The 26,907-nt window shown below is 42.0% G+C and overlaps 1 protein-coding gene across 2 annotated transcripts in view; it reads right to left on the bottom strand.

Moving 5' to 3' along the window:
- PRKG1 (protein kinase cGMP-dependent 1) overlaps positions 1-26,907 on the bottom strand; it is a 1,120,820-nt gene that overhangs the window by 910,394 nt on the left and 183,519 nt on the right. Inside the window, exon 1 of one of the 2 annotated variants that reach the window (XM_034662370.1) lies at positions 10,139-10,585. The exons of the other annotated variant lie outside the window; for it this stretch is intronic. Coding sequence (XP_034518261.1) covers positions 10,139-10,181 — 43 coding nt within the window. The 5' untranslated portion in view covers positions 10,182-10,585. Of the gene's footprint in view, positions 1-10,138; positions 10,586-26,907 lie in introns of those variants that run through there. 2 annotated transcript variants of the gene reach the window in all.

A 26,907-nucleotide genomic window follows, 5' to 3' on the forward strand; every position in this document is an offset into this window, starting at 1 on the left:
CACACGAAGAGCTCCAAGGGCTACCTCTAGCCTGGAAGCCCGGCTCCACCCCTCTATCACTTATAAGCGATGTGACTTAAACTTCCCAGCCCCCCACCTCTTCATCTGTGAGATGTGTCAAGTGTCTCCATCTTAGAAAGTCTGATTTCTGGTGTATCAGCAAAACAGACTGTACACCATCCTTTGCTATCCAACTTAATGATCTCCTCAGTCATGAACATGCTTTTCCCTTATAGACATTAATATTCCATGCCATGTTTTCAATAACTTGATTGTTGAATATTTTACTGTATAATACTTACGTATTTATGTATATAATACTTATGTATTATATAATGAAATAATATTCAACAATAAAGTTGCTGTGGGAAAAAATGAATTATATAAGGGTTTCCTATTGCTCTGGATTCATTTTTTTCTAATTTTTTATTAAAATAATTGCACTGATTCATTTTTATTGGCATATTTCTTTTAACATTTTTCCCCCAAAGAAAAATTCTGATTTGGCCAACGGAAACTCAATTACCATTTTGGGTGTTTTAAGATATTTTGGATTTAGTTTTTATTTTAAAATTGACAAATAGTTTGTGATATCTTGACTAGAAATTGAATTACTAATAATGTTTTATTTGATGTTTCCATTAGAAAAATGCAATAACGACAGAAACAGAATTTTAAATTTAAAACTACAATATTATCCAGAATGTAAAAATGTATTTATACACTCAATATTTCTACTGAAAAGTAAATAGGATCTGTCATGCCCCATAAGCTGAGAATTACACAGATTTGAGTACAGCTTTCTGGGCTAGCTGCAACCTCTACTCATTGAGTTCAAGGAACCAAAGAAGCTGGCCATTTTTCCAACAAGCAGAGCCCCAGGGCATTTTTCTAAAACAAGGCATGTGTTTTGGTGGATGTCACTGACAGCCCACCCAGGAGGGCTATCTTATGGTGAAAAGGCCTGTTTGATCCCTTACGTGATGACTCATGTTGGCCGTGGATCTGGAGATTGGTAGTAAACATTTAACTCTCTTCAAATCTTGAGATTTAGACAAAATGGCGATACCATGCAGAATATATTAGATATTCAAATTCAAATATTATCGTATTTGAAGGAATTTTAAAAATATACTGCAGAGAAGACCTAAAACTTAATAGTGCTTGATAGAGGAGGATCGGAGAAGATAAAACTTTCCAAAATGCTAACACTGGACAGAAAATTGCATTTTCCTAATACCTTATCTTTCCATCTCTTATAGAAAAGCTCTCTTTTGCTATATTCTCAACTCCCCTATATATGTCAACATACCGATCCCAATCAGGTTTCAACACCCAGTTTAAATGGCATCCACTTTCGGAGGCCTAGTTGATTACCTTATTTCCCTTGTTGGGATGAATGTCTCCAAAATCCTTCTTTTGCAAGCAGCTCCACCAAGCACACGCTGAGTGACCTCGGGTGAAATACTTTACCTCTCTAGGTGTCAGTCGCCCATATTTAAAAGGAGGCTAGTAAGAGCACCTACTTTATAGACTTCCCACGGACATCAAACGGGGCCATCTTTATGAAAGATGCTACACCAGCTGCTGTTTGGAAGAGAGCCTGCCCATTATGGGGGCTACAGAACTATTTCTTAAATAAACAGCAGAAACACATCTCCACGGTTACTCAGCATTGTCTTTCTCCTTTCGTCTGGCCTGGAAGCTTTTTTCCAGATAAAGACAATGTCTCCAAATCTCCATATTGAGCCAACCATACCTATTCTTATTTTAGTGGCAGATATAAATGTCTGGGTAGAAAATGCTCTCTGGGTTTCAGCAGGAATTAATCATTAACAAACAAAGATCTGCCTCAACCAATAGGGAGACAGTCTCCCTAAATATGATTTTTTTTCATATTTTCCTAGATAGTTAATTTTTTGACCTCAAGTAGGATACATACAGTGGGCACTTAATAATTATTATGTGTCAAGTGAATAACACATAGTGAGTAAACAGACCTCTATCTCAGAATACTAAGATGACTTTAATATTTTACCTGAAGTAATGCTCAGTTCCCACAGTATCACATTTACTACAAATGGGTATCAAGCAGATGTCATTTAAAATTTTGATCAAGTTGTTCGACATCTTTGGAAGGCCGGTGCATGCTTACCACGAGGACTTAATTGTTGATTAATTTCATCAGCAGGTGCAATTAAGCTCCTACTAGCATTCAGCCCTGCGCTAGTGGCAGAGTGTATTTCGAAAGAAGCATGAGACACAGGCTCAGGGGATGTACAGACTAGGTGGGGTGGTAACACCACCAACACTGCTTTTCCAAGCGTTGTGGTCCACACTGGGGAGGCGGCCTGTGACAGGTCAGAGCGCACAGGCCTGGACTAGTGGGGGGCGACGTCTCAGGAGAGGCTGGCAGATGGGCGGGGTTTGTGCAGGTGACATGTGGTTGGAGGCAGCACGTGACCTGCTCATCTTACGCCCTCACCTCTCAGGGCACCTTGCGCACCCTCGTTACACTCAAGTGAACTGAACTTTGGCAAGACCAGGGTCCAGGACACCAAAACTGCACTGCCCGATGTGGGGGTGGGGAGACAGGAACCCTTAGAACAGGGCTTCTTATGAAAAAGCCCTAATCCCCTGGTTGCCTGTCAGCAGACCGTCCCCCAACTTGTCTTGTGTTGGCCGCCACCCTCCACCTGGTTCCCCTGACCGTATTATGACCTTGTCCCAGCCCTCTGGTCCTTTTCAGCTACATCAGCATGAGTTTCTGCTGCTCCTTTTGACTTAAATATTAGTTTCCAAATAAAATACAGACAACTTCACTGTGTGTTTTGAAGTGGCTCTCTCAGAGCTGTAAGTTTTAAACACTGATTTTCCTTAGAGCATTTTGTGTATTTCTCTTCCCTCCCAATCCCACACTCAGAAATGATTAGGTAAGTCATATTAAGCAGATCCAAAAGAAGGCGCCTTTCTTTCAGACTTTTCCCCTCTAATTCCCCAAATATTTCATTACCATCATCTCTCCGGAGCCTAGCCAGAAACTTGGCCTCCTCTGACTCTTAAACATACCAAGTTATTAAAAATACCCTTCAGCAAAAATGAAGGAAGGGTCAGGGAAATGAACTCAACACAGGGCTTATGCAGAGCACAATGATCTCTTTGACTTGAAGAAGGAAGCGGACACTGATGATCTTGGACAGCCCGTTGCTTTTGCTAATCTGTTGCCAGGCTCTATCAGACACGAGTGTCTCCTGTCAGATGTCCTAATCTCTCTCCATTTTGCTGTCACTTAAACATGAGAGCTGGCTGCAATAACAAGGCTTATCTCATTACCAAAAAAAAAAAAAAAAAAAAAAAGGAAGAAAGTCAACATTCCACAGAGAGATATGGCACCTTCCATTGGTATGAAGAGGAAAGTAAAATTAGAACCTTAGCAGTCCCCAGGTTTTTACGGTAAAAGACAGGCAGAGACACACTATTTTCAGGCTGCTGCTAATTGAGCCTTATTTGGACTGGAGCCCTCTGAAAGGAATCAACACATCAGAAATGGGCACGCTAACAGGGAGGAGACAGCTTCTGGATATAATTTGGGGGAGAGCGGCCCCACGTCTTGCCTCCCAGATAACACAGAGCTTCAGTGTCTAATTGACAACGCAAAAAAAGAACATTGTTTTGAAAAAGAAGCTACCTTTGCTGGGGTCCACAGAAACTATCCTGGCTTCCTACCTCCGGGGAGACCTATGTTTAACTGCGGTTTTTAACACCAGCTTTCTAAATTTGTATCTGTTGCAAGAGTGAACCATACTCAAGAGTAAAGGGAAATTCACCAGGAAGGCTAGAACTTCTGCTACGGGAAACAAAAAGGATGTATAAGATTCAAGTAAGAGCTCAGCGCTTGGCAAGACATTCTTTATCAAGAAAGAGAGAGCAAATCATTAACTACAGTAATCCATTGACGTTCACGAGGAGATCTGTCCCAAGACTTTCATAAATCTCGAGGTCTGCCACCACTATAATATGCTATTACCCCACGAGAAGCAGCCATGAATAACTCACAAGAATTAGTGGGTATGATACAGAAATCACAGAAAAGGAAGGCTGCATGGACACACAGCTGTTCTGGTTGGGCGGACAGCAAGGCCCACTCACCAACGCAAGATTCAAATTTAAGTCTCAGCAAAAAGATGACTTGCCACAGACCCATGGTCCTTTACGGTCATCTCCAAACAGACAAAATCGTGACATTAATTCATGGAGACAAGATAGCGCTCCACACCTAAGAAGGCAATCTAGTCAATGGTGGCGGAGTTCCATCAACTTTTGAGGAAAAGCAATTTCCCTTCAAGACTTGACACCCTTTATACCTACCCCCTTGCCTATGACTCCAGATGGCAGAGGGAAGTGGTAGAAATGATAGGTGAAGCAGAATGGTAGTACCTAAAGTGGAAGGAAAAGTACCAGGAAATGCATGACTCACAGTATTCCCATTTTCTTAAAGTCTTCTGGTACATTTGCATTGAGGTTTTCCACAAAAATTCATTCTTGACTTTAATTGTGACTTCAGAGTCCTTCTTCAAGTTCCCATTTCTGCAGAGCACTTACACTGCTCCATTCAGGAGGTACAAAAGAAGGGCACAATGTCCTCTGAGAGGCCAGAAACACCCATGTGTACAAAGAACAGTACAGTATTTTAAAAAATACCAAAAACAATGGGATTTGGAACCAAGCTAGGGCTACAGACATACATGCACATGGGGCTTTAGGGGGTCATTAAGGAGACCATCTTACTGCAGCAAAGGGTGCATACAAAGGCAGGAGTAAACGTCATAGAGTACTCATCAAACTGCTTTAATTATTACACTCTGGGCAAAAACCTTTGCATTCAACCCCACTGAAATACCAGGAAAACATCTGCCTGAGAAGAACACTAACGAATTTATGTCAACCACGGAAGTGTCGCCGTGCAGATCATGGCAATCATGCTTACAACCTACCATGTGCCAGCCTTTGTCCCAGCGCAGGCACCCCCCGCCCCATCATTCCCCATCTTATCTAATGGCCCTTCCCCCCAGTGACACCAACTGTGGATTCTGAAGTTTTCCAATAATTCTTTTACTCTCAGTCCCCTGTGAAATACATCAACACTGTTTAATTCTCTCTCCACGGTATCCCCCCATCTATCCAATGTTCTGTCTTAGGTCAGAACCATAATGTCTCACGTTTGCATTTCTGCACCATCCTCAGACTCCAGGCTCCGGGTCTTCACAGAAAGCCCACCCCCCAAAGGGTTCCTGCGGGTCCCTCCAGAGGAGGGGAGGGATAGAAGTGGTGGCAGTGGGGCATCACTAGCGCCTCTCCGTGTGGAAAGGGTGTGCTGTGCTGAGTGCTCACTGGGTAGAGCCGCTCTTTCAATGCTCTCAACAACCATGTTGAAAAAAGAAAAAACCCAATGGTATAGCCCCAGTGGGACTCCCGCCAGGTCCATATCTTAAGGAACTGGTTAGAGTCAGAATTTTAAATTAGGTCTAACTAAAACCTCAATCTTTTGAGATCACGAATCTAGTCACAATATTTAATTCAGTGCCTCTTCTTTGCCTATAAAATAAAGCATATATTTCAAAGTGCTGGCGTGGGGACTCTGGGATTGGATTGTGTGGGTTCAGGTTTCAGCTGCACGGTGTACCAGCTGTGTGACCTGGGCATGACAACTACCAGCTCTAAGCCTCGAGTTATCCTGTGTGCAATAGGATGACAGCAATAACTTCCCCTGCCCAGCACTGTCTTAAGGAATCAAGGGAATAATGCACGGAAAACTTTACCTGGAGGAGCTTAATAAAAACTGAAGAGGGAATGAACGGACAGGTAGACTGATAAACGCGTGGAAGGATTTGTTTAAGTACACCTCTTTGGTTTTTTTTTTTTTAAGATTTTATTTATTTATTAGAGAGAGAGAGCACAAGCAGGAGGGGAGGTGGAGGGAGAAGCAGACTCCCCACTGAGCAGGGAGCCCAATGTGGGACTCAATCCCAGTCCCAGGACCCTGGGATCATGACCTGAGCCGAAGGCAGACACTTTACGGCCTGAGCCACCCAGGTGCCCCCATAAGTACACCTCTTTAGATAAATACATCACTCACAGGGAAGGATACTTACTTTATCCCCAATTGTTAGGGTTAAAAATCGCTTGTATCTTTTTTTTTTTTTTCAGGAAAAGCCATAGATAAAGTGCCTTTCATAAAGAGAAAATGATGAGATGCATATGCATTATCATAATTATCACCAGTATTTACTACAACAACCAGCAGCATTGATGTGAACTGATTATAAAACCCCAAGAACATGGACTTCGCCCAATGCCCACCCCCCTTCCCTGCTACACACATGCATAAAATGGAGGCTTAAAGGGAGACATGTGACAAAGGTGTTGCTTTAAGCCTGTGTGACAATGGAGGGATGTTTGTAGCTTGACCGGAGTGTAACGAGATCGTGCTTCTTCTGTGGAGCAAATGACCTGCCGGTCCTGCTGCCCTAGACATGGAAATGCACGTGGGTCACTGACACGCTCCCTGCTCCCACCTGCTTTCGCTACATCCCTTTGCCAAACCCTCTGTATAGATTTTTATAAGTTAATCATTTTGTTTTTATAGGGCATCATCAAAGTTCCCTCCCAAGACTAGTTTGAGGAGAGCAGGAGATCCATTATATAAAAATCCAGTAATGTGTATGCTTTAACTGGTTGGAGGGTGTGGGCACAGGTGCAAAAGGGGATAAATCACAAGCAAAGAGTGATAGCAGATGGTGTTTCAGCAGCGAGAGCAAGTGGCGTTTTTATTGGACCCTGGTTATGGAAGCTTTTCGAAGACTCCACCGTTTAAATGGACACCAACAGGTTCACTTTCCAGAAGTGGAGCGTTCCCTAACTTCAGAGGACAAGTGGAGTCCCAGAGTTTAGAATCCCTCAAAACACTTCATTTCCCCAAATGTCTATCCTCCCAACACGTGTTTGTTCTCCCTATTAAAAATCTGCTAATTTCACAGCTTGCAGGGCAAGAGAAAAGGATTCGCTGATTCCTAAAAATAATGCTGTTGCCAGGAGAGGCGAACTGTTGCTTTTCTCTGCTTTTGGCCCGCGCAGCTTGCATCCCTTCCTCCCTGCTCCTTGTGTCCAGTAGAATGCACAGTAGCTCAGAAGCATACCTTCCTTCAAAGGACTGGACTACTCCTTTCCCTGCACATTCTTTCATATTTTTCCAAGTTAAGAGATCCAAAATGAAACAGGAAGGAAGATACGGGGGTGAGGTTAAGTAGGGAAGGGGACCAGGAATGATAGGAAAAACCAGGGTTTGCAAAGTAACTAGACATCTAAGCAAGAACTAACAGCAAATGTGTCACCTGCCACGATCCGCTGACGGCAGGGCTGGGTCTGCCTTGATCACGGTTGTACCCCAGTATTTAGCCCAGTGCTGAGCACACCGCAAGGCTCAAATGATCCTTAGAGAAATAAATGAGAACAGGAAAGGTGATTCCAATGCTGAGTGGATCAAATGTAGGTGAGTGAAAACCATAATAAAGTCTCAGAGAGCTTCTAACTCATAGGAGAAAAATCAAAGAATATAGAATCGTACAGGCGATAAAAGCTATGTGTGTGTGTGTGTGTGTGTACAAATGTTGGTATACACAAGGTGCATAAACATATACAGGGTGTGCCTAGAAAGGAAAAGTTTTCCATGTGTGTTTATATATCTACAGACAAGATCATTTGGAGAGAACCACTATGTTTTAAAAAATAGCATTTTGAGCTAGTGGCTAATGCAGAGAAACCAAATTCCATCCCACTTTAGAATGTCAAGCCTTACTTTAAAAAATAAACATGACTTAATATTGAACAGGATTCAAAAGTATATTGCATTCTTAATCCCTCAAAATAGCACTGAGGTGAAAAATTCTGTCAAACAAATTACCATGTAAAAAATATGTCCTTACTTTGTTTATCTAAATAGCAAGCCCATCTCATTTGGCCTTAAAAAAAAAAAAAAAAAAGTGGGCCTCACCTCATCTGTGAGCTGTAAGGAAGCCCAGAGAAAGAGAGTTGAGGTTTGCGGGGAGGAAGGCTTGCTGTCATGCACGGTGGGACTGTGGACAGCGCTGCCAACCTGCGGGAGATAGTCCCGGCCAAGTCCAGAGTCAAGCCAGCTAGATCTTGGGACTGGTACCCCAAGCTTGATACATCAACGGTTTAAGGGTCAGGGTAGGTGGGGCTTCGGACTGTTCATTTCTTGCTCTGTTTCACAATATAGAAACCAATTGGAAACCATTTAATAACTGCCAGGTTGCAGCTTTGTCTTTTTCAGCACCCTCCCCCAAAAGGAGATTAACAGTATCACCCAAAGACTTCACAAACTTAGAGTTGTAGGGTTTGAAAACTCAGAGAAACACCCAAAGGATGTTAAATTGCTGATTTCAAAACACTGACAGGCAACTTAAAAATGTCCCGAAGACCTCAACTTCACAATCACCAGGGTTTGGCACGAGAGAAGGATCCAGAAAGTAGAACACAGCCTTGGCACCTGGAGGACTTGGCTGCAGGGGACTTCTCCAGAACAGCAGAGCTGAGAGGAGGAACAAGACCTTCTACTGCTTATAGCCTGAACAGCACAGTGATGGGGGCAGAGGCTGGGAATGGGGGGGGGGCATCCTGTCCTCTTGGTAGCATCCACATGCACACCTGGGAGCCAGCATCTGCGGCTGCTGCAACCACACCTGGGAGCCAGCACCTGTGGCCGCTGCACCTGTATGGTCAGTGACACTTTGTGACACATCAGTGCCAGGAGCAGTGCCAGGAGCCGGCTATGCCAGCAGCAGCCCCATCACGGGCTTCCCCAGGGCAGGTGCAGCTCCTTATCTGCTGGTGGTTCAGAGAACATAGGGACTTGCTCAGGAACACATTCCAGACATAACCTGTGTCTTCCAGACCTAAGTCAGGCAGACTCAGCAGGGAGCAGAAAATTCCATAGTTACGGTAGAGATGAGAGCCAAAGAAACGCCATTTATGCGCTATTCATAGGAATCCCCTTCACACTCAGATGCCAAAGGAGACACAGGTGGTTCTGGGATGGCTAAAGGAGACACAGGTGATTCTGGGAGGGCTAAAGGAGACACAGGTGATTCTGGGATGGCTAAAGGAGACACAGGTGATTCTGGGATGGAAAGGAGACACAGGTGATTCTGGGAGGGCTAAAGGAGACACAGGTGATTCAGAGATAACTGCTGGGTGTTCAGACTCAAATACGTTTCTTTCCTTTACTCAAGAGGAAGCTCCATTTCTACTGCATCGTGAGGTGTACAAGCATTTAAGAGAACCATAGATTGCAGAGCCGAATAGTTCTCTGTATATTGTGATGTCAGAGATCATCTACGTAAAAACCTTAAATTTAAGGCTTTTTCTTTCACTACCGCAGTGGTTCTCAAGCTTCAGCAGTGTACTTAGAATCACCAAGAGGGCTTGTGAAAACATACAGGTTAGGCCCCAAAGCTAAGGCTTCTGATTCAGTAGGTGTTGAGGGAGCCTGACAGTTTTTATTTCTATCAAATTCCCAGGGGATACTTAGCTGCTGGTCCAGAGACTACATTTTGAGAACACTTCTATATTCCCAGCTTGAGGTTGGGTATCAGACCTGGTGAAGCTTTTTTTTTTTTTTTTTTTTGCAACAGAAACAGAAAACTGGTTTGTTGAGTTCTTGCTAAGTTCCAGGTACAAAATTATATACTTAGGTCACTCAATACTAATAATAATCGTGCATTTGCAGCTTACAGAGAAAATGGTGCCTCACAGAGGTTAACTAGCTTGCACAAATTTATGCAACTAGTAAGTGACCACATTTGAAACTCATTCCACAATCCACATTCTTTACTTTGTAACGAAAGGGAAACTGGTCAATGGCACCTCACAACAGGAATCAGCAACCAAGAAAACCTAGAAAAGGTAAGGTTGTTTCCTGAAAAGTTTTTAAACCCCAGAAAAATCACACCAGATCCTTTAGAAGAGAAAAAAACAGTACAATCTGGATACAATAGAATTCAGAAACAGGGAAAAGTTGAAAGACAGCTTTACGACAAAGGCTGCCCTATCTGGTACTTACCCCCAGGAGGGTTTTGGAAACTGGAATTTCTCACATCCTCCATATAAATCTGTGTCCCTTAGGCCAGCAAGGATGTGAAGGCTGACACAGTCACATCAGCTGGACGATGCTGAGATGGACCGTGAGAGCTATTTCTCAATCCTCAGTCATACTTAGGGCTCTGCCTCATGTGACTTTCAGAGACAGCAGTGGCCACCTGGGCCCATCGCTGTTTTTCTTTTTAATCACATGATTTTTAAGGCTGAGCAGTGGCAGCAGTAAAATCACACTGCCCGCGTGAGACACGAGCACACCAGTATCTACACGTCCCTGAAGCAGACAGCTAAGCTCTGACTGTATACTTACTTCCAATAACTTGGTAACAGCAAATTATTAGAAAGATAACCCAGGGGGCACCTGGGTGGCTCAGTCAGTTGAGTGTCAGACTCTTGGTTTTGGCTCAGGTCATGATCTCAGGGTCCTGGGATCGAGTCCCACGTGGGGCTCTGTGCTCAGCAGGGCGTCTGCTGGAGATTTTCTCCCCCTTCCCTTCTACCCTTCCCCTTGCTCACAGACACTCTCTCTCTCTCACTCAAGTAAAATAAAATCTTAAAGAAAATAAATATAACCCAAGACTACAGTGGTTTTAAAACATGTTTAATTCAAAGACTTAATGTGAAAAAGAATGCCATCCACAAAGAAAACATGAACATCACATAAATCCTAAGGCGAATGAGATCATCACCCCTCAGTCCCCAGCTACAGAGCGACCAGTATCATGTCAGAGTTAAAGGGCCCCCACCATCCTCTAGACTCGTGGTTCCCAAACGTGTCCTGAAGCAAATACCATTTGATTTCACTCACAGGTGAAACTTAGGAAACAAGATAAATGACCAAACAAACACAAAGAGACAAAAGACAAAACCAGGCTCTTCCACACAGAGAACACATTAGTGGTTACCGATGGGTAGGGGATAGGGGGTGGAAATTTCTCCTCTTGTTCATACTCATGCAATTTTGGATGTTTTCCTAGCCTTTCCATTGCAGATAAAAAGAAACTATTAGTATTGTTAAATATGTGAATTTATTCTACAAACTATTTTATTAATAATGTATATGTTTGCACATCAAATAATCATGCATGCATCTCAAAAATATTGAAATACCCTACAAATCAGTGCTTAACTAAAAGACCTACTTTTAAAGACTAGAAGTTTTTTTTTTTTAATCTTATTTATTTATTTGAGAGAGAGAGAGTGTGAGCAGGGCGAGGGGCACAGGGGGAGGGACAAGCAGAGTTCATGTCAAGCCCAGAGCCCAACAGTGAGGCTGGATCCCACAACCCTGAAATCATGACCTGAGCCTAAACCAAGAGTTGGACGCTTAACCACCTGAACCACCCAGGTGCCCCCAAAAACTAGAAACTTTTACACCATGCAAGCATACATTTTAGCCATTCTTTTATTCTTTCTGGCAGAAATGACTACGAACTACTAAGTAGTAATATTATTTTTAAACATCTTTTCAGCTTCTGACACTCATCATTATTCTAGCCTATGGAAGTATGTTGAGATACAAAAGCAATTAAATAGTTTGTGGTCAAATATCTTCACTATGAAAGACAAGATGATAACAGAATTTAATTTCTGGCTCACCTGAAATCGTATAGCACTATTATCATGATCAGCAACCTTGAACGATAAGAAATTTGGTGACGACTGCGGCCCCAGGGAGCTACCAAAGATTCAGTCCCTTCAAAATTGCATTGAAAACTAACCTGTTTTTAATTAAGAATGAAAGTTCATTCTTAATCAATTCATTAATTTAACTAATTAATCCAAAAAGGCATAAAATCAGCTATGGTAGTGTCTTGACCTTTTCCTGCCGTACCCAGACTTTGAGAACACAGTGTTCACCAACACATTTATTCCTTTTTTTCAATGTGTAACAACAGAAAGTTTAAATCCACACTGAAAAAGAAAAAAGCACTTTAACTTCTAAGTACCACTCCCAGAGACCATACCCATCTAAATAGATGCAAGCCAAGAAAAAAAGACATTCTCTAGTTGTGTAATTGGGGTGATATAATGATGGAAATCAAGAACAGATGAAGAATACCATATTGACACATGCTATTCCAATATCTCTGGGTACAAAATACATGGGATCCAGAAGTCTATCTTATGGCATACTGCACTTCTTTTATAAGTTAGAAGTCTTTTTTTTTTTTCAAGATTTTATTTATTTATTTGAGAGAGACAGCCAGAGAGGGAACACAGCAGGGGGACTGGGAGAGGGAGAAGCAGGCTCCCTACTGAGCAGGGAGTCCGATGTGGGGCTCGATCTCAGGACCCTGAGATCATGACCTGAGCCGAAGGCAGATGCTTAACTGACTGAGCCACCCAGGCGCCCCATAAGTTAGAATTCTTGAATGTTTAAGCTTAATATTACAGATATCACCTAACCTAATTCCCTCATGTTTCTAAGAGTAAAGAACACATCTTAAAAAGTAACTTTTATAACAAAAATTCTTAATAATAATTACAAAAATAAAAGGTGCAGAAATGAGAAAATGTATAATAAAACCTCTTAGTTCAACAACTGAGAAGAAGCGTGGTCTAGATCAATCTGTATTTCAGCCTCGCTCAGGCTTTTTAAATGACCCTGTTTTCCTTATTCAAATCTAGTTCCAGTGACTCTGCAGAAAAGCTTTCTCTGACCATCCTCCCTACAGTGATGCCATCCAGGATATTCTCTTCATAGACTTATCACTATCTGGAGTTAACTCTTTATTTTCTGTTTGTTTGTGTCTTAACTTGAATCAACTCCTTCCCTCTCTTCCCCAGCATCTGCCCCAGTATGAGCTCAAGTGGTAAACGCTTAACCCACAGCGTGGTGTGAGCTTTGTGGAGAAGTTGCTGGAAGCCATGAATTCTACCACCAGATGTGTGCACATACACGGGTATCCTCTCAAATTACTTCGGCAAATTCATAGATTGTCTGAAGCCAAGCAAGGACTTTAGGTTGAGGCCATGATAGTGGTTCTTAGTGCCTACTCAAGGAAAGAAGGAAGGAAGGAAGGAAGGAAGGAAGGAAGGAAGGAAGGAAGGAAGGAAGGAAGGAAGGAAGGAAGGAAGGAAGGAAGGAGAAAAGAAAAGCAAGCAAGAAAGAAGACTGTGTAAAACTATATGCATATTAGGGCCTCTCCAGCATAAATACAATGTCAAAACAACAATTTTTTTTCTTAATTAATAGGTTGGAAATGTCTGTCTGAGTCTTTGCAAGGAAAAGGACCACTGGCCCTTTCTTCAGACTTCAGCCTTTTCTACAACATTCTGGAAATAGTCGTTACTCCTATGACTACGGACAGATGAAACTGATCGTGCAGTTTCCAGCAAGGAAAGGGAACAGATGATTGATTCTTCCCTCACACTGGATCATCCACTTAGGGTCAAGAATGCCTATACTTGCCATGGGAAAGCAAATTAAAAGGGGGGTGAGGGAACCAAGAGGGGGTTCACCTGGAGAACTCATTCCCTCTCATTTGCTGAAAACACATCATTGATCCCATTTCAGTGTTACCTTTTGAGAGCCCTTCTCCAACCACAGGATCTAAAACAGTCACCACTAATCCCACTCCCTGATGCTGTCATGCCTGATCCCCACCCTCATTTTTTAGTCATAACTATTATTTCCTGAAAATGCATTATTTACTTACTTGGAGCTTTGTTTTGTTGATTGTCTTTACTGACTTTCCCTCCCTAAGGATATAAGCTCCATTGGGCCTACTTGGTTCCAAGCACCACCATATCATGGGCCCTAGGTATGTAGGCACCAGGCTCAAAGAGATGGTGATGTGAAAGGATGCATATGGGAGGATGGGTCCCAGAGCCACCTGCTTTCAACCCCAATTCCTTCCCTCCCCTGTGATACTCCGTAGACTGCCTCCATAGCGATGAGAGAGCCTGTTTCATTTACCTTGATTGAAAGCATGATGCTTTGAGACTCTGCTTGCCCCTTACCCAAGTGACCCACCACAGTCTTAGCTTCAGAAACAAACCTCCAAATAAACCAGAGTGAAAACACAGCAAAAGAGGGAAAAAGCAATAAAGAGAGAGAATTAGAAGAAATTCAGATTAGCATATTTCAGATTTTCCAAAGGAACAAAAACAAAATAAAGGGAGCAAGAAGTTATGAAAAGTTATGAAAAAATAGAAAAGAAATNGAGAGAGAATTAGAAGAAATTCAGATTAGCATATTTCAGATTTTCCAAAGGAACAAAAACAAAATAAAGGGACAAGAAGTTATGAAAAGTTATGAAAAAATAGAAAAGAAATGGGGAGAATGATGATTCATAGTCGCAGACTTTCAGAGGGGAAATCGTACATAACCGTCCATGCTGTGTTCCTTTCCTCTGCCAACAAATACGTGTTTTAGTGAATGTTGAAGACTGATCACAGTCCCCGGCCCTACAAGCCCCCTCAGCTGAAAGCTCCTTTTGCATTCAGCCCTTGTGCTCAGGCCCCCGGCATCTTCGTGGGCCCGGGGTCCCCATCATGTCTGCAAGAATACCTTGGAACCTGCTTCATCTGCTGTTTTGATCCCATGCATGGTTCCCACCAGCTTCAAATTCCTTCGCAGCCCCCCACTTCTGTGCATCCCCTGGGGTCTCCCTCTGTTTGCACAGCTAGTGCTGGCTTCCCTCCATGCAGATCCGGGCCCTGCCCCTTCTCACTGGGTCATGCGTGCGGCCGCCCGCAGCCCTACCCCTCTCTTCCCTCTGGGCCCCGTGTCTCTGGGGCCTCCTGGTCTCCTTCATTGCAGAGCAGAATTGAGCCACTATGTGACATCCACACACTAACCTCTCTTGTTTCAACCCAAACACACCATTTTAATGGATTGTGTGGCTCCTGCCAATGGGCGATACGATGCCTTCTTAGAGAAAAGGCGCCTCTCCTGAGGTCCTGAACAGAATAGGCAAACCCACATCATGAAATCAGCATTCACGAAGGCTGAGGAAATTTCTGACTTTGCTAGAAGAGAACAGGAACAAGAGGGAGAGTCAAACCTAGGAGGCGTACTACACAAATTCTGCTGTTCTTTGTGCTAAAGACTAATAATTTTCTAGAACGTAGGGAAAGCATTTATTGAAAGAACGCATCATTCAGAGAGAAGCCCATTGTTCAGTGTAAATGATAATTTAGTAGAGGTTTAATAAAACATGATTTCTTAAAACCCACAACACTGGAGATTCACAGAGGACACAATATAACACATCGTTCTGTCCATGTCAGATATCCAACAGCAAGGCTACCAAAAAAAAAAACCAAAAAAAAAAAAAGACCCAAAAGATTTTTTTTAAATATCATCTTCTATAAACACGGCTCTGTGGCACGAACTCTGCACACGGAAACATAATAAATCTACAGTCACTTACGAAGTCACTGGGACGGAAAGAAGACAGTGGTTTGCACTTCTGCTCCCAAGCTGACAATGAGAATATCCGCCTTTAGGAAATTCATGAGCAAGATAGTCAGATGTGTTTGTTTGTAGGAAGGGTCTTCAAACACATCTCGATAAAAAAAAAAAAAAACACAAAGCACTGGTAACACATTAGGAAGAATTATTTTGAAATACTTCTGCAAAATACAACAAACCTATTTCGAGAATTTGTAAACCAGGATAGAGGAAAGTCAGCTCTGAGTTCTGGCCCTGGTTGCACCAGGGACCAGTTTTGTGTCCTTGGGCTATAGTTACTTAACCTCTCTGAGATCCAGCATCCTAGTAGATAAAACAGGCCTAATAATGATGCCTTCATAATGTGGCTTTTGGGGGACTAACCCACCTAGGGCCTGGCACACAATAAATGCTGCTTCCTTTTCATTCACGAGCCATAACTAGCTCTTTGTTTTAAGGTCTTTCTTACTTTACAACAAATACTGTGAATAAATATCCTCCCCCCTGGATTTTCTTTCATAGTTCTTGATTTAATAGGAGCAATTAGAAAAATTCTCCTTGTACCTTGCTCCCTGGCATAGAAATTTTATAAATCTTTTATTTCCAAATCCTCCATATTACAGTCCAGCATGACAGTCAAATCTCTTTCTTCATGCCTCAGCATTTATGTATCTATGTAAACGTGTCCTGAAGACACAATTCTGTTTACAGAGGCACCATGGTCCACCATGTGTTTGTAAATTGGTTGTTTGGAATCACGATTTCATTTTCTTATTGCAATGATTGCATAAAATACGTGAGATGCAGCCTCCATGTGCAAATAGTTACTGAACCTGTTCTTCAATTAATATTAATAGTGACATTGGGTTTTGGCCTAACCCAACATTTGGGCTGCAGTCTTGAGTCAAAGGTGCAAGGGTGGCTTGCATGGAGTATGGGAATTGAGTTATAGCAACTCTTACTGAACCGGTTTGTCACAGGTACAATTTAAAGGAGCTGGATTATTCTTGGCATCATTTTATCCCTGTTTTTGGACACTCCCCAGACTTAAGGCTTTCTGTAGGCTCAGGACTAACGTGCTTCTAGGGACTTCTCCCTCATCTTTTCCCCAAGGTTCCACCATCTACCGGCCAACACACTAATGATCAATGGCCTCGCGCTACCACTGTCTAACTTACCTGCTCTCATACTCTCTGCCTCATTGCCCTTGATCTCTGTCAAGGCTTAGCAGAGCTGCAAACTGATTCATAAGCACACAGAGTCATACAGGCCTAGTCAGTTCTGGGGCCCTTATGAAGGTTGGCTGCTTTCAAATAGCATGCCCGCTCACTGAATGTAATTTTGGAGTTGGTAAAATTGCAGGCAGTGTCATGAAAGGGAAGGACTGTTTTTTCTTCATGGGGAAAATATTTTCATGGAGCTAGTAGGCTATTTTCATCTCATGGCCTGGAAGCCCAGCCTAGGAATCCATCTCCCCAAAGGTAGCTTTGCTTTGAACAGAGCCTCTGTTTCTTCGCCTTTTAAAGCTCTCTGTTTTTGTTTGTTTGTTTGTTTGTTAATAACAGCTCCTAAAGTGGCAGCAATAATGGTTCAAGCAGCCAGAGCTTTCTCTTTGCCTTTTTTTTCCCAGGGGGCTGGGAGATGTTAAATGGGGAACAAGGCAGGAGAGTCTATGGATAACATCGGCCATTTGTAACGAAAAGCACTTTGTTTTCTCTTCTTGTTAAGAGAACAGGTGCATCTATCCTTATAACCCAGCCCACGAAGAAACAAAGGCAGATGTTCTTGGGTTTCCTGGTTTAGTCATCAAGCTGGGTACCAGGGGAAGTACCTTTTTGTAGTATTTGTAAAACAAATGTACTTCACAAACAATGGAATCAAATGAAACTTATGAAACGTGAAAGCTGTCTCTACGGGGAAATGTTTGCTGGAAGAATATAAACTCGTTTGCAAAGTGTGCAGTTTCTAATAAATTTTGCTTTTTGAGAATGCTGCAATTATCCTAATGGTCTCTGATTGGAAACCAAAACTATCAATTCATCTCGGCAGCATTTAAGGAGACATGAATGCCACTGGTTTGCAGTGTGACCCCTGCTTGCTCTCCTTGTGGATTCTTTCTGGTCTCCTTGGTTCTTGAATGTTGGTGAGCAAGAGGGCTATATAACCTGCCCAGCACTCATTCCACAAGCTCCCTAGTATTTTTTAAAATTATTCCTGTGCATTCAGTTCCCATGATGGGCTTGTAATTCCCATATCCATAAATACAACCAAAAATCTCTCTTGAGTTTCAAACACATATAGCTCATAGCCTACAGGACACATCTCAGACACGAGTTCTTCATTAAGCCATAGGCTTGTGGTATGCCCTGCTTTGCTGACTTTACCCACCATCTATCCCATGGTCCCAGAGCTAGAAACCTAAGCATCAGCCTCACTGTTTTTCTCTCCTTGTCCTCCGACACCAAAGCATGACGGGTATGCTCATGACACTTCAGCTCGTGAGCCTCTGGTTCAAAGCGTTGGCCTTCTATTGCCATGCACTCTGCTTAAACCATTTCGAGGAGCTGGCTCTACGTTAGATTCCTCTGGGGAGATTTTTAAAAATACTAATACCTGGACATCATTCTGGGAAATTCTGATTTAATTAGTCTGAGATGGGTTCAGTCATGGATGGTGCTTAGAAAGCTTCCCATGATTCTAGTGAGTAGCCAGTGTTGAGAACCACTGCTTTAGAAGCTGCCCACTGCCCTCAGGGTAAAGCCCAAATTCTCCTACCTAATTAATATGACCTCATCAAGAAACTCCAACCCATACCCACTTCTGAGTTGTCACCTCTCGCCCCTGCTCTCCACCCCTCCAGGGGCACCTTAAATGACATGATATCAGATGATTTAAACTATCTTCCATGGTGTAGGCATCTTCTCTCTTGCCTCAGTACCTTAGCATATGCTGTTCCCTCTTCCTCCAATACCCCTTTATCTCCCTATTTGGATCATCTTTACTTGCCTTTTCCTTAGCTCCAAAGAGCCTTTCCTAACACATCCCAACCAACCTAAGGTAGGTCAAATACCCATTTCGTATAGCATTATGGGATAACTCTTTTTTTTTTTTTTTTAAGAGAGAGAGTGAGCAGGAAGGGCGCAGAGGGAGAGAGAGAGAGAGAATGTGAAGCCCGATGAGGGGCTGATCTCATGACCCTGAGATCATGACCTGGGCTGAAACCAAGAGTCAGGCACTTAACAGACTGAGGCCACCCAGCTGCCCTATGGGATAACTCTTTGATTCAGGGCATTTGTCACTCTGGGTTGTGTTTGGAAATTTCGTTCTCAGACTCAATGTATAGAGAATGTACCTTCCTCTTGTTCTCTCATCTGGCACAACTGTTCCTGACACAGCAGCTTTTTTATACATGCTCACCAAGTGCTGTATGAATACATACAAGAACATATAAAAGTAAATTGTACTCTTAAATGAGATTCCATTTAGTAATAAAGGTACTTGTATCACTTCAAATCCATCAGAACATTTTCACCAATTTTCAAACTCAAACTCACTAGCTTTTACTTGGGAGAATTTAAAGGCTTAAATTAAATCTTAATTTAAAGGCTTCAACTCACTCCCTTTGCACTCAACTCACCAGCCTACAAGAAGATACAGCACTAAATTCTATTTGAAGATATGTTCCAAAAGCAAAATTAGACAATCCATTGTATTCCACTGAAATTATTTTTAATAGAAAGAAATTATTAACAAAAGAAACATGATGTCACAATATACTGGGGTCATGGAGGTAATTTTCATGGTCTGGCTTTTATCTTAAATTCAAAACTATCTATGAAATTAAAATAATACAATGTAAGCACTAAGAGTTAAGAAAGACAGACAGTAAAGGCAACTTAATAATGTGGAAATAAAGCACAGACTACCTTGACAAGTGTGGTCCTCTGATGAACACAGGCTGGTACCACACCTTTTCTACTCTGAGGTAACCCCAGCTTCTGGGATGCTGGCTTTAGAAATCAATTGCAGTTCGACTCTCAGGTAGTCTATGTCGTGCCGTGACTCACCAATTGCATTTGGGAGCCTAAAAATGACAAATAATGATGCCATAGCAGCAAACCAAGAGCTGCTACTGCTTGCTGAGAGCCTCTGAAGTACAAGTGCCATGGCAGGCACTGGATGGGGTGCTCCTAACCCTCGTGGCATTGCTGGTTGTGACACAGAGAGCCACCTGCCCACCAGAAGGTTTTGCTCCCTCAGCCATGGAAGCGTCCCGCCCCACCCAGGCCCCTTGGCAATCAGGTGCAGCCGAACACGAGTGGAGTGAAGTGCAACCCTTCCACACTTGTCCCACAATAATCTTTCACATAAACTGTCTCCATTGTCTCTTTCCTGTCAGGCATGAGAATTCGATGTTTTTCACTTCTTAAGGTGTGAGTTTGAGATGACATCAGCCACTGTGTGGAAAAGAGCTATCCTGCCATCTGTTCAAACACTTAATACTCTCATGTGAACGACACATCGTCTTCTACTGAGTTGAACGTGCACACTTGGGCATTCAATCCTTATTACGGCTACCGCGACTCTAACTACTCTGTGACAAAATGCTCTCAGCCCAATTTTAGGGCTGGGGAAACTGAGGTTCAAAAAGATGAGGAGACCATGTTTCAAACACAATTAGACTGATTTTTCCTTTATTCTCTTAATTCTCCCTGCAGGGCAATTTTTTTTAGTGTGTATTAACCAAACATCAGTGGAAATGCAAATCAAAGCCACAGTGGACTTCCGTGGACAGGAAAGTGATGAGGTGGTATTATCCCCGTTAACAAGTCCTCAGAAGTCCGCAGGACATGGGAGAGGTGAGGGCAGCAAAGAGCTCTCAAGGACGAACCCGGGCGCATTACCATTGCACGTGCTAACAACTACCTTAAGGTAGTCATTTCAAAGCAAACTTGTAAAGTTAAAACCAGCAAATACTCTCCCTTCAGCATAAATAGCGAGAAAACACGATTTATGACTTCAGGAATGTAGAGGGATAACCAATCCTCCTCGAGCTTCAGATATGAGAAGGACCCAGATCTGGGCTCTACATGTATGGCATTTTATTTAAAACCCACAACCCATTTAGGAAGACACCTTCCCTGTCAATAGTTGTGATGACTATNTCTCACCCTCGCTCTCCGTTAATTTCGACTGACCACATTTATTCATAGCCCGCACGATGAAAAGACTTCTCTGGCTAACCCAGACCACTGTGAAGACCTGTGCGACTAAACCACCGAAATTAATATTTGAACTTCCTAGTCTATGAGACTACAGAATTAAAACTTTAAAACATCATTCTGTGAAAGCTATCTGGATCTGAAAAGCCCAGTTACAGTTAACCACTACTGGCAAAGTCAGTATGTAGACAATGTCTCCTACAGCTGTGATATTATGAATATAAGCACATCCTACTTTATAGGATAAAAACGTTCCACAGAGTTGGTTACCAAGAGATTTTCTGTAAACACACCCAATCTCCTCTTGGACTTCGTTTACCAATTAGAGCNAGACTTCGTTTACCAATTAGAGCTCTGTGTCCATGGGGGGAAAATAATCAAAGACATGGAAAGAACACCTGTGGCCAGGAAAGAATTTAGAAAATGGTCAAGGTCAAAAGGATTCAAGAAAAATTCTGTATTTCTGCTTGACTAAAAAAATAAGTACTAACCTAACCTTTCTACTCCTCTCACGAGCCACAGTCATACATAGCTTTACTTCCTACTGTACACATTTCTTGAAAGTGCAGTAATCCCCTTGGTGGCAGATGAGGTCCTCAGCTCAGTCCCATCAGGAACCACCCTGCTGACCTTGAATTAGTCCAATGCCTCTAAGCTTTAATTTCTCACCTACAAAACGACAAGGTGAAGAAGGAGGATCTCTAAAATCTTTTAAAAGCCAACAATTGTCATTTCTAAGTAGTTACTAGAACTCCCTTTCCTTTTTTCGCTTCAATATTTTGTAACGTTCAGTAGAACTATCGAAGGACCACATTTTACAGTTACTTGTAACTTCCTAGTCTGGATGCCTTGACCTTTTCCCTCATGAGAGGCAGCTCTGGATTTTCCCCGAGGCTCCACGACCCCCTAGGGAGTGCAGGGCTCCCAGCAGGGTAAGCAGGGAATGGGAACACAGCAGGGGACTGGGAGCTCCCCAGTCATGGCCAAAGCCAGAAGAAAGATTTAAGTACTGTCTGCCTGAATCTTTCAGATCTGCTCACGGCTTCCAAACTGTTGGGGATTCCAGGAATAAGTCTTATTATTCGGCCCCCAAATCCCTCCAGTTGATGTTATGAACTTGATGTTTGAAAATGGCTTGGAAATTCTATAAACTTGATTATAAAGACTGTATACATCTTAAGTGTAGAAAGCTATCTGAAGACACAAAATATCCAAAAATGTAAGTACTTTAGATGATCCGTCACCAAATTCCCCTCAAGGATTCCAAAGTGACTGAGCAGAGCCTTGTCTTCATGAAGGTAAACTGCCTGTACACATCAGTATACTAATTTTGCTACTGAATATGTTACTCATCAGTATTTTAGCCATCCCTGAATATTCCAATCACAACCTCTGTCCGTTTAATACACCGTAAAGTGTGAATACACTTTATAAATCTAGTTACGCTATATCAGTACTATAAAAATTGTCTCTCACTCTATAATATTCGTTATCAATAAATATGGACGTCCAGGAGATAATTCAAAAACCTCAATACCAGGGCGCCTGGGTGGCTCAATTGGTTAAGCATCTGCCTTTGGCTCAGGTCATGATCCCAGGGTCCTGGGATCAAGTCCCACATCGGGCTCCCTGCTCGGCGGGGAGTCTGCTTCTCCCTCTCACACTCACTCTTTCATGAATAAATAAATTTAAAAAAACAAACCCCTCAATACCCAGCCTGAGGTATCTAAGAGTATGCTCTAAGGGTACGTAGGTAATGTAGCTGACAATCAAGATACTGTCGTCCTTCACCTCAAACCGTGAGCAGCCTCTATAATTTTCTATGTGTGAAGTAATACCTGTTATGAAACCTTCATCCAAACTATGCATTAAATGTTGTATCTCACTTTAAATTATTCATTGTCTTAATCAAGGTAGCATTTGATTCCCTCTATAGTAAAATAGCTTAGCATATGAACCAATCCAAAGGAAATACATTACTAAGGATAAACACAAAAGTTCAGATATAAAATGTACCTTGCAGAAATACCTGAACAGTGACAATCTGAAGTGACCAAATATTTTAAAGTATGGAGTAAAATTATGATATTTGTATGTGCTGGCTAGTAGCTAAAAAAAAAATCTATTTTACAATAGTCACTAGCAGGAGAAAATACATATACCATTAACAGAAAAATCGGGTTACAAAACAGTACCTACCGTATGAAGGAATATACATCGAAATGTGAAGTGTTCCTCTGGCTGGTAAGATTATATTATTATATGCGATTACTATGTTTTTCTTCATATTTTTTGGAACTTTCTCAAATTCTTCAGAATTAAACATACCACTTTTATAGGAAAAAAATTAATTAAAATGTACTTAGAACGGGTAGCATGTTCCATGCTAACAGTGACAGAGCTGATTTTCAGCAGAATGAGGAGAGCATTCATGGAGTCCCTGGGAACTTGTGACAAATGCAAATTCTCTGCCCACACTGACCTACTGAGCCTGCAAGTCTTCGGATTGGACCCCAGGAGGTCTATTTTAACAAGCTCTCCAGATGATTCTGATGCAGAATCAGAAGCCAACCTCTCTGAAGGTTGAGAACCATTGCTCTAACCAAACTGTAATTCCTCAAATACACCCAAAACTTCACCCAGTTAGTGCTTTTCATAACGTGTGTTCTCCTGTCTAGGAGCACCACTCCTTCCCAATCTCCAGGGGAGTAGACACCATCAACCCTTTCCAGCCAAACCCAACATCGACTCAGCTGTCCCTCTCCTGGTTTCCATTTTTTCTCTGAATTTCCACTGTATCTTCCTTGGACCAGTGGTTACAGTTTCTCTTGAAATAGGTTTATCTTCACATTTCTCATCTCCTCTGCTAGAGTGTAGACTGTCTGAGGGCAACGTATACTCTACAACCTCCACAAGCTATAGGGTTATATCATCACAAAGAAGGTACTCCAAATGGATCTGCCCATTCCAAAAATAAATAAAATAAAATAAAATAAATAAAATAAAATAAAATAATAAAATAAAATAAAGCAACCATTGGTCAGCATTTAAGATCACCAGACTCAGCAAATAAAAATATGGGTCTCCCAGTTACGTCTGAATTTCAGATTAACAGCAAATAATATTTTAGTATAAGTAGGTCCAACTATTGCATGGGACAATTTTACACTAAAAAAATTATTTGTTACCTGAAATTTAAATTTGACTCAGCATCCAATATTTTATCTGGCAACCCTATCACTATTTTTCATATGTTACTTTGTCTTGACTCAGATCTACCTTCTTGCTACTTTACTCTCTAGCAAATATAACTAAGAAATTGAAAAAAAAAAACACCTTATATATCCAAATAAATATTTTCCTTTAAAAAAATCACTTCGGAAACACTCGTACATATTCACTGATATTGATGTTGGCCAAAATATGTTTGAAATTCTTTAATGGTATGCAAAATTGTCCTGCTGGTTATGCAAGAAAATCAGCCTCATTATCTAAAACCTGCATGTTTTTTTTAAAAAAATACACCAAATGTATCACTATTTTTTAAACTACTTTATTTTTCAGCACTGACATCCAATACCTTTAATCTTTTTGAAGATCAGATTTACCTTGAAATGCTTCATGCTTGCTACCTTTAAAAATGCTTTTAAAAATATACTTATGTCTTAAAAAGATAATTTCCTTACAAACGCAAAACTGTTCCTGAAAGTCTACCAGATTACATATATAAGCTTGCAAGGTGTTAATATGAAGATGCTACTCAAAGAAATACGTCAAATCCGCTTCTCTTTGATTTTTTTAAAAAGTCATATTTCCTTATCACCACTCCTCCCTTAAAACCCCAAAGGTCCGCGTAAGCCATATTCCCATGCAACCAAACATTAACTCTCTATGAAGCAAAACCCAAATGCCATGGCTTCCTCTCAAAGATTTCCATAGAGAAGCAAAATAAAGGACACACAGCCAAAGCAAAGACCACGTACATGTTTGCCACAGAATAATGGACACGATTCTGTGATGTCAGCACAAGTTCCAGGACTATTTACCACATTTTATTTCCGTGTATACACATATTATTATTTATACATTTATTCACATCTCCTATTTGAGGTTGGAATACGTTGAAAATAGGAGTTTCTTGGGTGGCTCTGTCGGTTAAGTGTCTGCCTTCAGCTCAGGTCATGATCCCAGGGTCCTAGGATCAAGTCCTGCATCGGGCTCCCTGTTCAATGGGGAGTCTGCTTCTCCCTCTCCCTCTACTGCTCTCTCCCTCTCCCTCTGTCTACTTCTCTGCCTACTTGTGCTCTCTCTGTCAAATAAATGAATAAAATCTTTAAAAAATATTACTCAGGGGACACCTGGGTAGCGCAGTTGTTAAGCGTCTGCCTTCGGCTCAGGGCGTGATCCTGGCATTCCGGGATCGAGCCCCACATCAGGCTCCTCTGCTGGAAGCCTGCTTCTTCCTCTCCCACCCCCCTGCTGTGTTCCCTCTCTCACTGGCTGTCTCTCTGTCACATAAATAAATAAAATCTTTAAAAAAATATTACTCAAAGTGCCTGGGTGGCACAGTCGGTTAAGTGTCCGACTGTTTCAGCTCAGGTCATGATCTCAGGGTCCTGGGATGGAGCCCCATGTCGGGCTCCCTGCTCTGTGAGGAGCATGCTTCTCCCTCTCCCTCTGTCCCTACCCCCACTCATTCTCTCATTCTCTCTCTCTCTCTCAAATAAATAAAACCTTAAAAAGAAAAAAAAATTAAAAAAGGAAAGAGGGGCTTCTCTACCTTCCAAAACAGGATTACCCAGGACACGATACTTAATAAATGGAGCCAGAAAAGACTTGATCTGTAATCGACATTTTCTAGCCATTTGTTTTCTATCTCATTGCACGTTAAATGCCTGCAGCACACTCCATCACCTTATTGGATCCAACCTGCAAGTATCTTTAATGGAGGATTTACTTGCGCTCTCTTAAGACACACCAGGTTCAAAGCTGCTCGGCACTTTGCTGTTCAGGTTTCCCAAACTCACACAGACAGGTAGAGGGGAGGCAGAAGAAGGATAGCATGAGTTAGTGATAATATTCTTCTTTCCTCAAAAACAAAATGAAGCAACGTGACAAGCACGATGGGGGTTACATGAATCTAAGTTGGAACTTTCTGGAATTTGGAATTTAGAAACTGATTCTCAAAGGAAATCTCCACGTCAGTGCTCAGCTCTTTAAGGCTGTTGTGCAAGCTCGCTGATCCAAATAATAATATATTAGGGGTTACCATATTCTTTGCACATAATCCCAAAGACGCGTGACACTGTAAAAGAGGATTTTAACAGGTAATACCTTTGTCATTCCAGTAACCCTGACATCCTTTCTTTCACATTTACAAGACAATTTTAATAGGTTGGTACCTTATCCTACCAGCACCGGTATTTATATTTTCATGAATCAACAGGAAGTTAAAAAATCAATTCTCGTATCAGTTGGTTATACTAATGGAATAACTATCAATCTTTTTTTTTCTTTTTTAAAGATTGTATTTATTTATTTGACAAAGAGAGAGAGAGCACAGGCAGGGGGAGACGGAGGCCAGGGAGAGGGAGAAGCAGACTCCCCACTGAGCATGGAGCCTGATGAGGGGATCGATCCCAGGACCCTGGGATCATGACCTGAGCCGAAGGCAGACACTTAACCGACTGAACCACCCAGACACCCCCATCTCTTTTTCTAATATGAGACAAATACATTGTAGCTTTTGGGGAGGAAAGAGGAAGTGCACTTGAACTGTATGAGTACATACACATAGCAGGATTTAGTCCTCCCTATTTTTTTCCATGATAAATCAGTCGCAAAAGCACTGCTCTCCAAAGTTTTTCCCTGATGTAATAGCCAGACATGAAGGGTTAAGAAGAGTGAGGTCTCAGCTACCACAGCCAAGCAGCAGATCTACCACTGGGGCAGAAAGAGCTATAATGAGGGAGAGCAAACCCAGCCAGGCATTCACAACCCAGAACCCAGGAAAGACCGAGACCTCACAAGTTACTGGTATTAGGGCTATCCCCACGAAATAGGGAGGTCTTGAAAAGCAACTAAAATTGTAGAATGACACAATGAAGATTA

This window comes from Ailuropoda melanoleuca, chromosome 6, assembly GCF_002007445.2.
Source record: "Ailuropoda melanoleuca isolate Jingjing chromosome 6, ASM200744v2, whole genome shotgun sequence".
Taxonomy (NCBI): domain Eukaryota; kingdom Metazoa; phylum Chordata; class Mammalia; order Carnivora; family Ursidae; genus Ailuropoda; species Ailuropoda melanoleuca.